Genomic DNA, 14,506 nt, shown 5'->3' on the forward strand with positions numbered 1-14,506 from the left:
GTGGCAGGGTTGTAACCCTTCCTTTTGCTGTCTATTGGACTTTAGCCCTTGGTTAACAACAGCCTCCTTCTTGTTTTAATGACTCCATTTGCTTCATTGTTTTTTGGGTTTTTTTTTCCCTCAAAGATAAAATTAAATTCCCCATAGGTGGATTCTACTTGAACATAAAGCTGGTCTGTATTTTCATGACAAAGCAGTGTCCCATGGGATGATGGAAGGATAAAGAGTCAGTAAACACTGTAAAATCAGTATTTTTACATCTTTTATGTAAGTTTTTATGTCCTGACCCCTAAAGTTACCTTCCTCTCCACATTTTCCTCTGAAGTTACAGGAGCAGTACATCATATCCAAAAAGACCCGGAGATCATTTGTTGAGTGCATTGGGTATATGTTCGGCAAGGAGAACCCTTAAACCTTGATATTAAAACACTCTGGAGGAATGAGTGTAATGGTGATAGTCCAGTCTAGAAACACAGGACATGTCATATTAGATCACATCTACAAACATTATTTTGCCTCATGTCCTGAATTTTCAGATTTTTAAGTAGAAATCTTCTGCTGAGGCATGGTCTGGTGAGCACCCAAGGCAGAATTTCCACAGGCAGTGCCAGTTGGTGGTTTCTGAGTGCCCCGAGTCATGAGGGTTTATGTCCAGATGTGTATTGTTTTTACCTACTGTGAATATTGATGCTTTTATTACCTACATAAGTGGGTAATCTTCTTCCAAGCCTATTGAAGTCTAGATTTGTGGCAGAGAGTTCCACAAGAAAACAAGATCTCTAATGAAACGCATTTTCTTTTGTTGACTGTAAATAAATTCCCTCGGCAATCCCATCCTGTCTCTTCTGCTGGCTTATCAAAACAACATTAGTGGTGTTGGATTTGCCTGCCACAAACATTTGTTGTCTTGTCTGTCTCTAGCATGTTCACCTTTCCTTTGTCACTTGTCTGAGTGCTAACATTTTCCATCTCTCTTCATACAGAAGTCTCTTCACCTCTCTAATCATTTCCACCGCCCGTCTCTGGACCCTGTTATTTCTTCTGCTTTGTGTCTATTTTAAGATGTGTTGACTTGGCCTGAGCTGTGTATTCAAGACAAAGCTGAACACCTGAGTCATAGCATAAGAATAGAAAACTGTGCATGTTATTTTCAACCTCTCTCATGACATCTTGTCTTTTGATATTTTAAAAATTCTGGTTCATTTTTTTTACTACCTTTGTCTCCAGGTGTCCTTTTGAACCTATAGGTGGAAGGCGTGAAATGGAAGGCTCCTGATTTATTGATTATCAGGAAATACAATGTATTTTTACCCCTATGTCTTAAACTTTTAATTGGGGTTCACTTAATGTACTGCTTGGCATTTTTCCTCTAATATTTTGTGTGAAATGCAGTGGCGTGTCCTGAGGACATGGACACACCAGTTAGCATCAGGACCTTTGTCCCACTCTGCTCTGGCAGATCCCTGATTCTGGACTCAGAGCTTACACCAAGTGCCCCAAGAGCTGAACTCTGACTCCAGTTTTGTCACAGACTCTCCCTGTAATCCTGTAAAAGGTCCTTGGACTCAGTGCACCTCTGGGAAGGATTTACCTTGGGTAATTTGCTTCATTGATATGTATTTGACTAATGTTTGTGAAGAGAATTAATAGTTCATAACACACACAAAGCACAGTCACAAGAATAAGCATCATGAGGCATTGCATGGCACAGAACATTTACTCTGCTGCAAAACTGTGGTCTCAGACACACTTCTCTGCCTAAATTCTCATATCTAGCCAAAGATAAGGATTTTCCTTTGTTAGTTTGGATGTTTAACTGTTAGTGGAAAATTCTGCTTTTGCCTTTTTGAATTTTGTACATTAAAATCCACCTGTTATTTAAGGGTGGCAACACCTTGTGAAGTTAATTATTTGAAAATAGCACAGCTCACAACTGCTTAAAGTATAATGCTTTCAACTTTAGTACTTCTGATTGGCAGTATTGCCTGACCTTTTAGCCCTGCCACAGCTTTGAGTTTCCTCCTCGGTAAAATGTTTATTTTCTACTATTTTTTTCAGCTAACTGGTAAGGCTGATAAAAATAATTTTTAAATTGGTCAGAATAAAACTTGCTTTCCAATATCATTTGGCTCTGTGGCTCCTTATCTCGTTAATCATTGTATGGCTTAGAATTCTGCTGTGTAATTGGCTGGGCTGTGGAGTTGCCATCTGCTGAAGTTGCCTGTTGCACAAGAAGCCACAAGCCACCACATTGTCAGTGGCACTTTAATGCCAGGTATCTTGTCAGGTCTGGAATGTTTTTATGTTGTGGAGGACAGTCTAGTGTGTATCTTTAAACAAAGCATTTTATGTGAATCTATTAAATGACTTCACAGAACTAGTAAATATGGGGCTGACCTCAGAGAAAAGTGCTTTCATATTTTCCAGCTAAGGTTCTTTTCAAGCAGACTCTTCAATTTCTTGTAGAGCCCTGTAGAAACTGTTTGACCAAACACTGCTGTGTATATCAGATCCTCATGGCTTCAAACTTTATAGTTTTTTCAGGAAAGAACCATTTTGGTTGGGTTTTTTTTCTGTATTAACATTATTTTTCAAAAATTTTTCAAAAATCTTGCTCAATATTCGTAAGAGCAATTAAGGGTAGTGAAGAGAGGAAGGTAGAAGGTAGCATATGTGCATCTCTGTTCTGTGCATGTACCTGTGTCTGTTTCCCTGGCCAAGATTCTGTGAGGATTTAGTCTGGCTTTCAAGCAAGTTCTTACTTCTCTCTAGAGAAAAAGGCTTCTCTCCTTTTAGTACTTCCTTCTGGTGGGTACAGAGGGTGCAATTCTTCAGTTTGACACCTGCAGTGCAAGCAGTTCTGGAGCTTAAAAGTTCAAAAGATAGTTTTTCTAAACCTGTTTACTCTCATTGATAAGATGTTTTTTGTTTTTTGTTTTTTTTTTTTTTCCTCACACCAAAATAATTTTAACACCTTCCAAATATTCACCTGTCTAATTCAGAGGTAAATTCCTGCCAAACATGCTGTGCCTGTTGGCTGTTCTGAGGGCTGACTTGTTGAACTAAACAAAACCTTGTGCTGTCCCATGGAACGCATTGTTCTTCAGCCTTTATCTCTTTTATCTTCATTTTCACCTCCCTTTGAACTCTCTGCTGTCTGAAGGCAGCTGAGCTGGGCTGTCAGCTAAATTAGAGCGAAATTAGACAGCTGGATGCATTCTCCACTCCAGCCTGAATGCCTCCTTTTCCTACTGCCTCCCATGGAAAACACCCTTCTGTTCCCATTTCACTTCTTATTTTGGTTGCCTTTAGTTTCTGGTGGCTTTGCACTTGATAGGCAGCAAAGTGAGGGAGCACCTCAAAGTTGCCTGCAGTCAACAAATGAGTTATTTTAGTGTTAGTCTTTCCTTTGGCTTCAGGGGTTGGGTATCTTTTTTCTGTAAGGAGCAGAAGCAGCAGATTCTTAGAGAGGTCTGGAGATTTTTTGCCTGATTTTCATTTAAGTTGCCTTTCAAAGGCAGATTTCTGTGGTGTGGGTTATTGATTGTTTCCTTTTTCTCTGTGAAAACAGGATGACTGTAAATTGCATTGAAATAAACTTTAAAGTTTGTCTGTGAAACTGAAAGACATTTTCATACCTCAAGTACAAATGAAGGAGAGAAATTTGATGTTGTGTAGAAGGCAACTGGATGAATAGTTGGTTTTTACTGGTGTTGTGGTTCTTAAAAATAGTGTGGGCTAGCTCCTGAGTCTTACCCTGAGAGAGAATTTATGAATGGATCTAGGTGGGTAGACTCTTACCTAGTGCATTAGTGTTTCCATCCAGAGCTGAGTTCTGAGGGACTTCAGGGGAGTTAGGTTATTTATTGTGGTTGGTTACACTGTGTGCAGACAGAATGTTGGGAATTGCAGTTTGAGATCTGTGATAAATTAAAAGATAATATCTTGCAGGGGAAAGAGGGACTGGAAAAGAATAAATTAATGTATCCATTTCATAGTTAACTGTCCAGTTTTTGATTGCAAAATACAAAAAACAAATAGTATTAATAACTAAATAATTCAAGGCAAAAAAGATTCCTTTAAGTATCCTTAGCAGGATACAAAGCTGCTGGCTCTAGAAGTGTGTAGAAGAAGTCATTATTTGGTGTATTATTGATTGATTGACAAGCTAACATAAAATTTGGCAAAATTTGGCTGTGGAGGTATTTACTTAGGGTGGTATAAATGCAGAGTTGGAACCTGGACACCAGAGTTAAGGATAATTCTTTGGACTGCATCTACTTTGTGGAAGATGTTTACTCTGTAATATTCTCAGATAAGGTTTAGTTATAAAAAGCACTTTCAAAGTTGTCAGGTGATGCCTGCTGGTGTCTGCAGAGAGATATTAACTGTTCTAAACAAGCTGTCTTTCTTCTGTTCATTAGAGTGTTACACACCCAGCAGCTTCACTCACACTTTTTGGTATTGATCTTGTCATAAAATCAGATCAATCTTTGATAGATAGCGAAATATATTGGAAGAGTTAGCTTTTTGCAGTTGATAAGACTGCTGCAATTTACAGGACTTTCTAAAAACTACAGCAATTGTGACTGAATAATGCAGTTTTAGCTGTTGTAACTCACTTTCCAATTGTATGAGAATGTAGTATTTAAAAGTTTATAAAGGTAAAAGGTTCTTATGTGGGATAATAAAAGCATTTTAGTCGTTGGCTTTCCTAAGCAGGTCTTATTTTTGGTTTTATTTCCAAGGAGGATAGCAAAGAAATGTGTTTCCCTTCTTTTAATTAGATCAAATCCATTTTATGAACCAAAATCAAGCCCTGCTTTAATTAAAGTTGCTCTGCAAGAACCAGAAAAGAAGATGAAGAGAAAGGCTCCTGAACCCCCAAACCTCTTGCCAAAGACAGAGATGGGCACGGGTGAGAACATGTCAGCGATTCCTGCGTCGAGGGACCTTTCCTCCTCTCCTAAGGTAAGATTTCATACCAAAATTTTGTCTTGTGCTCATAACAGCACCTTTCTGTGTGTTGTAAATGTCCTGTTTATTTCTGTGTCTTAAAAGCTTTGCCAGTACCCTTGACTTGTCTTGGTTCATAGGAAAGGGTGCAACTGTAGGAGCTTGTATTTTTTCTATAAGGATTTAAAGGCAAACAGCAACTGCAGTTTCAAAGAAAAGTCTTCTAGTGACCAATGTTACAGGACAGCTGGATGTGCCATGGAGAAGGAAGAAAATCATGTTGAACAGTGCTTTGTCCTGATCTGTTTTAATGCTCCTAAGCCTTACCCCTGTTGAAGAGTCTGTCTCCACGTTTCTGTCATAAATCTGGGTTTTAAAAGCTTAGTACTGGATACTATTTATTTGTATTGGGATTTATGTATGTCCAATTCCAAAGCTATGTTGAAGTAATAAGAAAAAAAAAAAAAAAAGACCATCTACTTTAAATCAGGTTAACTGTTTACTAGAAATGTCCAGGCTAAGGATACTTATATATGCACAGCTATTTATGTTTTTCACAGGAAAAGCAGAGTTAATTTCAGTGGAAGAGCTAATGTGAGGTGTGGGTATTTCATTACTACAACAGCCAACTTCTGTCAGTGTGGATTTCAGCTCCAGCAGTTAGCCCCACGTGTGCTTTTTCTTTAAACAGAATAAGCATTTAATAGTATAAGTTAGTGGTCTTTTCTTAGAGATGAATGTCATGCATTGTTTTAAAGGTGGGAAGATGAGGACAGAATTCCTCCCTTCCAGTGTGTCTTGCCCAATGTATGCACATTATCATCTGGTTTGCCTTGGATCACAGCTGCTGTACTTCAGTTTGAGAATTGAGGGAAACTACTTGTCATACCTATCATTTCATGGTGTAATTACTCAGCCAGATTGCTCACATGTCCTTGTCCACTCAGGCTCTGAGCTTGTCATTTTGCCACTCACTCAGGCTAAAGAGTATGAGACTAGAAACCTAATCTCTGTCTGCTCACTGCAAAACAAAACAGTGGAGTAAGAGCACGAGTACACTGCAGGAGTTATTCCTCACATGCAAAACCACAACTAGGGATATGTGAAATCAAAGCACAGCAGTTTTATGATGCTCTGAAATGGGATTCAGTCCTGTTAGCCGGAGTTTCTCTGTGAGTTTTTGCATAAAAAGTGACACATTATTTGATTTCTGGTGGAGCCTGGCTCTTGGGTCAAAGCAAAGCTTTGTGGTATTACCAAGGCTGTGAAGGGACTTCTGTGGAGATTTTATCTGATTGCTTGGTGGAAATTGTGTGCCTCTTGCTCATTGTTTGAGAAGTGCTTTTTTACAGATATGTGTCCAAGGAAATGTGTGTCTGTGCTTCGTACATGTCTTTGCTGTGCTGAAATAACATGTCACTGCTGAGTTTGGTTGGTGTAGTTTTTGTCTGCCCTAGATGAAGCTTTAGAGTGTCTGAAAAGGTGGGATTGATTAAGAAAAGACTCAGTATTGAACTTGCTGAGAAGACTGTGCTGTTATGGACAGTCAGGCAGTTCCTGCTTTCCTGTGTGGTGTTACCTGGTGAATATTTTGCTGCCTGCCTGTTTGCAGCCCACCTTTCTGCCCCTGCCCCTGAGGCACAGCTGGGATCAGCAGAGAGCTGCATACTGAAACCCTGATTTTCATTAGGGCTGGGAAGGAAGGTGGAGCTCTGTGCTCCCATGCTCTTTCATAGGAAAGCTTTAATTAATTTTTTTAACAGGATTTTGGAGGATAGGAGACACTAGGGCAGGCTCCAAAGCAGATGCAATGTCCTGGTTCATTATATTACAGTGGAAAGTTTTGCTGGGTGGGTGTGTTAAAATATTGTACGGTCACTTGCAATGCAGAAAGCTTTCTGTAAGCATAGTCTTTTTTCTGTGCTTGAATTGTTTTGCACTCAGATCAAAAGCACTTTACTTGGAATGCTTTTTTGAAATTTGGAAAAGTACTGGCTTTTAAAAGAAAAGAAACCCTTTTCTCACAGAAGAGTACAAAATAGTGCCCAGGTGGGACTCGGAGTGTTGGCACAGATTCCTAGTTTATTGCTCAATAATAGAGACAATGTTTAGCAACTCTGGAAAAACTTCCATCCAAAGGTATAGGCACTATACAAACATGAACTTAGTGCATGCCCTTATGGAGGGGAATAGTCCTATAGAGGTAAACATAGGTAAAGGGAGACAATCACATGTCTTTAGTGTTTTGTCCAAGTTTGCTGTGCACAGAAAGTTTTGGGAGTTATACCAGAGCCTCAGTGGTTTCAGCAGGTTCAGTTCCCTGCCTTGGTTGTTGTCATAGGAAATGCCTGTGGAGCAGAAATGCTAATCTTTAAACTACACAAACACAGCATTAATATTAGAACTTCAGAGCTTAAGGGAAAAATATTCCAAAAGCTCCTCTGCAAATCTTTGGCAGAGTGTTTGGTGCTCGCTTTTCCTTTGCGTGCTAGCAGCCTTCATCACGTTGGCTGAATCCAAAAAACACAAATGCTGTCACTGCCATCTACACACCAATGAGTTTATTAAGTGGTGAGCAGTCAGTTACCTGTAGTAGCAAATCCTTCCCGAGCCTCTTCAATGTCTTCCCCTTGAGCAGGCCCTTTTGATCACTTGGAGATCCCCTGGCAGCTGTACTGGTGAGGAAGGGTCAGTTATCTATCTTAGATAAGGCAGGCTTTAACACTCCCTAAAGGTCTGGCTCTTCAGCCCACAGAATTAGCTCAGTATTTGCCATATCTGACTTTGGAGGAAGTTCTGCTTTCAAATTTTTCTTTTTAATCTGTTCACACTTCCTAAAGGAATATCTGAATTCTCTCCTGTCTTGTGTATCTCCTCCAAAGTAATCTGAGTCATCAGAGAGAGCTGAAAATGCAGAGTCTGAGATGTGGAGTTACCCCACAGTTAATCATCTCAAATGACTTGAAAACTATGGTATGCTGACTCTATTTAGGTGAGTCTGACAAAGTGCAAAGCTGTAATTAAGCTCTTCAGTCATCAAACTGCTACAGTGCTGTCAAACCCAACAGTGCTGAAACCTTGTTGGGCTTGTTACTGTCATACATCTGTTACTGCTCTTCACGTGGTTTGGATAACCAGGTTCTGCCTTTCACAGAGATCATAGAGACATTCAATTTCCCCCAGTTTTTGACTTTGTGGGTGAAAAAAATGTGATCTCAGGCTCAAAATGTGGTATCAGACCAGTACATAGCATGCATGTCAGTCCTCATGATTGCTTTAGCTGATTACAGAATATACATATGTACTTCAGCAGGGTGAAGTCTCAGGCAGTTTCAGATTTCTTCTCTTCTCTGCATTATGTTGAATTTATTTGAAAGATCAGTCCCAGGTCTGGCAGCTGTGTCTCATGGTAGAGAAGCTAAAGCAATCTGTCTGTGCACAATCAAGATTTTTATTTTCTTTGTGAGAATGAGAGGGCAGGAATGCTGCTGAATTTATGTAGGAGGTAAAGAATTATTTACTTGGGAGCAGGAGGAAACAGTTAAGCATCCTCAACCATAGAGTTATTTTTAAATGTTGGAAGAAAAATATCCATGTCCTTGGTAATCTGCTGTGTATCTGCAGTGCTTCAGGATGTTCAGACTGTCCAGAAAGATTTCTGCCTGATAGGCAGTTTGTTCTTCAAGCAGCAAAGAGGTACAAATTACTTCCTTATGAAAGAAGAGAAATTCTCATAACTTCTCAATGGAATGAGAAAGAATCTGTAATTTTTTTTTTCTCCTTCTCATTCATTCTAAGCCAAAATAAATGCTTAGAGCACAAAACAAGTAGGTTTAGTGGAAGGGGGAGAAGTGACAGCTCCCCCCACAGCTCCCAAGATATCAGAGAGCCTAAAGTCTCCAGTTGCTTGTTTTCTCCACTTTCATTTACCTCAAGATCATCAACCTTATATGACCAAGGAGTAGGAAGACTTAATAATAAAACAGAGGTGCAGTAATGCAAGTGGGTGGAGGAATGACAGAAATTCCACATGGGAAGCGAAGATCACTCACTGTCTCTTGGTATCACAAGGATCTCCAGTTGTCCGTTCACATCAGGACTTCCCAGCTCTCTGGAACATCTTCTTCAAAGATTTTGCTCCTTTTCAGCTTCACATTTGCTGCAAAGGAATTGTACAGCTCCTTTTTATGAGATCTTTGTCACTCCCTATGTAGACAGATGGTTCAAGCCCAAGGAAGACTTGGAAGGTACTGGATAGAATTGGAAGATGTCTTCTGTTGATGAACAAAAGGCTGTCTGAAAAAAGCTGCCTTTGCATGTTTTGTTTTAACAGGAAGAAAGACAAGTTGCTCACATAATATGAACAGCGAAGATTGTGAGATAATCATATGGAAGCACAGACAAGTCATTCAACTTGCTGCTTTTCAAGAGTTAAAGAATAAAAGAGGCTCCATTTTTTACTCCAATACTTAGGCAGTTGCTTATTACTGTTTTCATTAGTTTTAAATGGTGTTTGTGAACTTGACTATGTTGCCCTCGTGTTATTCCCATGATTGGTGCCCACAGGAACCCACTGTTGGGTATTGAGACTGTAGAGGAAACCAAGCCCTTCCATGTTCTGTGTGTGGCTCTCTGCCCTTCTGACTGAAGTATCTCGTGCCCATGCTGTCAAAAAGATGTAGGTGCTGCTCTATAGTCACATTATCTCTAAGCGACATGCTTCCTTCAGAATCTGAGGGTTAAAACCCTCAACAATTTGCCAAATGTTCCTGTAGCAGGAATTTTGCCCAGGACTGGAGGCAGAGCTGAGCTGCTTCCATCTTCAGCCTCTGACTTCTCTCCTTGTCCCAGAATTATTACTTAGGTGGAAATCCTCATGAATTCCTTATGTGTGCTGCTAAGCTAATCTCTTGAACCAGACTTTGGACTGTGGTGGTTAGTTGGTTGGTTGTTTTTTTCCCTCAAGTTCACAGCTGCATCCAACCCAGGTAAATGAACAGGTTCAATCCAATGTTATGCTTAGGCTTTTTTGCTTACTTGCTTTTAGTAATTTGCTTGTTTTTCGTAGTGCAAATTTTCCAGTTAATCAACCCAAACAAATGTCTGGGTGGATTTAGCCAGTGCATCAGATTTAGATATCATATGTATTTCCTATACAATCCTAGAAAAGACTTTTTCCACCCAGTAGATGTTTGGCCAATCCCAGAAGGAATTGACAGAGCCATTCAAGGTACACCCTCAGGGTCATCCTCATGGGGTCTTTGATCCCCAGTAGATGCATGGGACTGGTGGGTTTTTCACCTTCCCAAAGCATCTTTTGAACCTGAAGCATTGGACATCCTTGGTTCTGTAAGCATGACCTTTTGTGCCAAATTTAACTCTACAGGAAAGGATCAAGCTGTAGTCAAGGATATTTCTCCCTGCCACTCTACATGGAAAATCAAATTAATTAAATGTTGGCTTGACTGTAGTGCCATGCAGCTGAGAGAGGGCTGTTCTTTGTCACCTGAACTATCCTAAAACAAACAGTTCTCTGTAAGGTCAAGCCGTAGGTGACTCACACTGAGGACTCAAAAACATTAGCTCACAGTAATCTGGAGGTAGATTTTTTTTGTGCACCTCAGTTTTTATTAAAAAAAAATATATATGCTATTATACAAAGGGTATTAATAAAAATGTATTTGTAACCATAATCTTTGAACACTTGATTTGGCAACTTTAAGTGCTGCTACTTAAGTGTTTGACTGTTTCTTCTTGAGGTCCTTATTAGTAGTGAGGATGCAGATAACAGGCCTCCAGAGCTGTCCTGGAAAAATATTTTTCATTGCAAATTAATATACATAATGTTCAGGCTGATAAATGCTTGACTGCTTCTGTAATTTTCATAATTGCTCTTTAAGGTATTTGTGCATTATTGGTGCAATGTAGCTCCTACTGAAATGGATGGGAACTTTGTCAGTGCCTGCAGCAGTTCTGGGTTGCACCAGTTACCACTTCTGCAAAATGTCTGTGCTAGTAAGGTTTGGTAGCTGCATCAGCTTTGTGAGATTCCAGGCCTCAATTTTCATATTTTAAATTTAATTTTTACATGAAATTTAACTTTACATTAATTTTGAATTGAAGCTTTTTACATTTACAAATTCTAGATCTCAGGTTTGTTGTCGTAAAATACCACTTCAGCAGTTGTGGAGAAGGTGCACTGAGATTTCTGGAGTGCTGTAGTTCCTAAATATCAAGGCTGGATAGCTGGAGCACTCCTGGCCTGCCCAAACATGTGAATGACAGCTGCTTTGGGCCAGCTCTAGTGAGATCTAGGCCAGCTTCTGGGAGATGTCATCTGAAAATCCTTATCCCCAGTGAGGACCTTTTATTTTATTGTATTTCCTGCAATGTTTCTGTTTCTGTTTGCCTTTGTCCCCAGTGGAAGGGAGGCAGGCAGGTGGCACAAGGCCATGGGGTCCTGATGTAGGTGCTGGAGGGCCACCTCCCTGTGCCTTGTGACCTGGGGGGCTTTGATTCTCATGCTGGGCTTCACAGACTCATGTTTAGCTCAAGCTTGGCTCTTTAAAAGGTGGAGAAGAAAGAAGAAACATTTTTCCTCTCTCCTAAGACCTTTTAAAACCATCATCAAAACAAAAATCCTCAAAATCTTTGCAACAAAAAACCTGGAAAAAAAAAATCTATCCTTTTTCTGTACAGTTTTGATACCTTATTATCAGGTCCCTTAACAAGAGCCACACAAGCAGAGTACAGGACCACTTTTAAAATGAAAAATTGCTTCTTTCCAATGTTCCCTTGCACCTAAGGAGGACCTCAACACAAATTGTTGTAGTTGACATTGTAGCATTTGACTTCTAGCTGTTAATTCAAGCCCTGGGTGCTCTCTCCACCGTCCATGGCCCCTGATGCAGCTCTCAGTGAAAGGAGCACATTAACAATGTGCCTGCTCCTCTGCTTGCCTGAGGGATGGGTTTGGTTCATCGTGGTTGGCAAGCACCTCCAATTGGAAATAAGTGTGCATGAATAAATATTCCTTTGCTTCTGTCACGATGAGTTATGGACATATTACAAAAATAATTATCTTCCCTTCATAAATCAGTCTGAGAGTTAACTTTGGTTTGCTTGCTGATTCACTGTTCCTGCTGAATGTTCTTTGGTTTGGGTCAGATGCTTAAGCATAGGAATAAATCACAGGTCTAAGCCAGAATGCTTTTTGTTGCTGGGAAAGAAAAAGAAGTCTAAAATCAAAATAGATGGGCGTTTGTAAGCAAATCTACAGTGCAGCGATGGCCCTAAAATGAGGTATTTGTATTAGCTGTTCTACCCTGCTTTGTGGAAGGATTTTTAGATGGATTTTTGCCTTATTTATTTAAAACTGTGATTACCATTATTTTTAGGTGGGCAGGTTAGTGAAGCTAGATATACTCAGGGATAAAATCCGGGAGAAAAAGGGAATCCATAGGTGCTGGAAGCCCAGCCTCAGGGCACGTGAAACACTCAGGTAATTCTGTGTGTGTGTTGCAGTCATACCCACCAGCAAATGCAAGTTAAGCACCAAACCTTTTGAAAAGCAGAGAAAACCCAGCCAGTTGGAAGGAAAATGTATTCCTGAGTTTGCAAAGGAGAGAAACATGTTGCCAATTCATAGTGCAACAGAGCTCTGGTGACTAGAGGCTGCATAATAAAGCCAGGACTGGTGAGATAGTGCCGGCACACTAGCTGCATGTTCTACAAGAGCATTTTTTTTTAGCCATGTTCAACAGTGTGCCTGCTATCGCTCCTCCATTTGTTGAATTCAGGATGACCTTTGCATGAATAAAGTCAAATAGGATTAAGGCAGGAATTTTCAACAATGGGGAAAGAGCAACAGATGTAGCCGACTTTGAACGTGGGAGGATTGTTGATGCACGGTTGCCTAAAGGGAGTGTCTGTGGTGACAAAAAAAAGGGGAGGGGGGGGTTTAAAAAAAAACCCCCAACGATTTCCTAAAATATTAACCGCATAAAAGAAAAGAAAATAAATAGAAAACAATCCGAAGGAACTGAGTGATTCTGGTTTTTATTGGCATCGAGCTGAAGGCAGGGTTTTTTTGATTCGTTGCTTCCTTTTAAATCTGTTTCTCTCTATTCTTTCAGCAGAACTCTGTTCTCTGCAACTGTCACTATATGAGCTGTCTGAAGGATTTGTGGCATGTACCGTGTTTTTAGATTCACATTTTTTCTGAGTTGTTTTGAGGAAAACAGAAATGGGGTATACAGGAAAAAAAAGAGATGTTGTTTTGCTGGAGAATCAGCCCTTTGAATACAAAATCCAGATCCTGCTAATGTTTTATGGTCTGATTTGTCCTGTGCAGAAGCATATAGATGGATCTTAAGTGGATATGGTGAGACACTCTGAACAGACTGTTAATATAGAGGAAAAAAAAGGTTGAAAGTATATTTAAAGCAAGAACTCTTTCTGATCAAACTTAGGTGGTTTTATGTGTTATTAGATATACCAAATTTATTTTTATCTCAAAAAAAGAGGACATGCAGATGTATTTGACTTTACTTAGTTTCGTTATTGACATGAGCTGTTTTGCAGTTTAGCAGATAATTGTGTGAAGCCCTGAATGATACTTCGTAGTTTGTAGTAATGAGTAAGGCACAGAATTCAGATATTGTTCATTTGTCTAATTCAGACAAACCAGTTTTGAAAGGCATGTGTAGGAAAAGCGTTTAAAGTGTGAATTAAATCATGTGCTCTAGCTCAGTGGAAGGGCTTTAAAGGAGCTGGCTAGAAACTAAAGCCATTAAGGAAATCACCTTGTAAATGTTAGGAAAAATATTGGTGGGCTTAATATATTAGCTCAACTTTAATATTTAAAAGCTTGATTCAACACTCACTGATGAAATGAGTACACCACTTTAAAGAGAGCTGTGGTGTTGAGAGGGCAGTCTCCATTGGGGAAAAAATAATTTGGATTCAGAGGATGTAGCATGGTGAAACATCTTCTAATACATCTCATCCTGCCTCTCCCCATATTCCTTTAGAGCAGAGCTTGCTCTGGGGTATGCTGTGGGTTCACAGATGCACTTCCACAGGATACTCAGTAGTTGTACCATGTCTACCATCCCCAAAATAAGGAGTATTTATCAGACACAAACAAACACAAATAAAACCAAAAGAAAAAAATTAACCCAAATGCCCCTGTTGTTACTTGGGATGTAATATCTTGGAGAACACAGCTCTCTAGGTACTGGAGCCTTCATTACTAATTTTGTTTTTACCTTAGTAAAGATCTTATGATGTTTAATTTTGAGCCTAGGAGCAAGTTCATATGCATGCCTGGCATCTTGAGCACCAGGAGCACATCACTGCTGCTTGCATGGTGTGGATCAGTGCCCACCGTGGCTGGGGAAAGTCACCTTTATTTCCCTGTGGGGACCAACGTTAAGCTCACAGATGTGTACACAGCTGCTCAAACTGTGCCTCAAACAACCAGGGGAGAGGCTGGCACACAGCAGAACCAGAGAAATACATTTGGAAAGAACATTTGGATGCTATTACA

The 14,506-nt window shown here is 39.9% G+C and overlaps 2 protein-coding genes across 10 annotated transcripts in view; both read left to right on the forward strand.

Annotated features, from left to right (window-relative positions):
• Positions 1-14,506, forward strand: part of MCM8 (minichromosome maintenance 8 homologous recombination repair factor) — a 341,212-nt gene that overhangs the window by 293,889 nt on the left and 32,817 nt on the right. The gene's annotated exons all lie outside the window — the stretch shown is intronic.
• EHBP1 (EH domain binding protein 1) overlaps positions 1-14,506 on the forward strand; it is a 204,946-nt gene that overhangs the window by 94,393 nt on the left and 96,047 nt on the right. For all 9 annotated transcript variants that reach the window (XM_066316442.1, XM_066316436.1, XM_066316438.1 and 6 more), the window contains one exon: positions 4,788-4,971. In XM_066316442.1, the coding sequence (XP_066172539.1) occupies positions 4,788-4,971 (184 nt within the window). The remainder of the gene's footprint in view (positions 1-4,787; positions 4,972-14,506) is intronic.

This window comes from Sylvia atricapilla, chromosome 3 (genome assembly GCF_009819655.1).
Source record: "Sylvia atricapilla isolate bSylAtr1 chromosome 3, bSylAtr1.pri, whole genome shotgun sequence".
Classification (NCBI taxonomy): Eukaryota; Metazoa; Chordata; class Aves; order Passeriformes; family Sylviidae; genus Sylvia; species Sylvia atricapilla.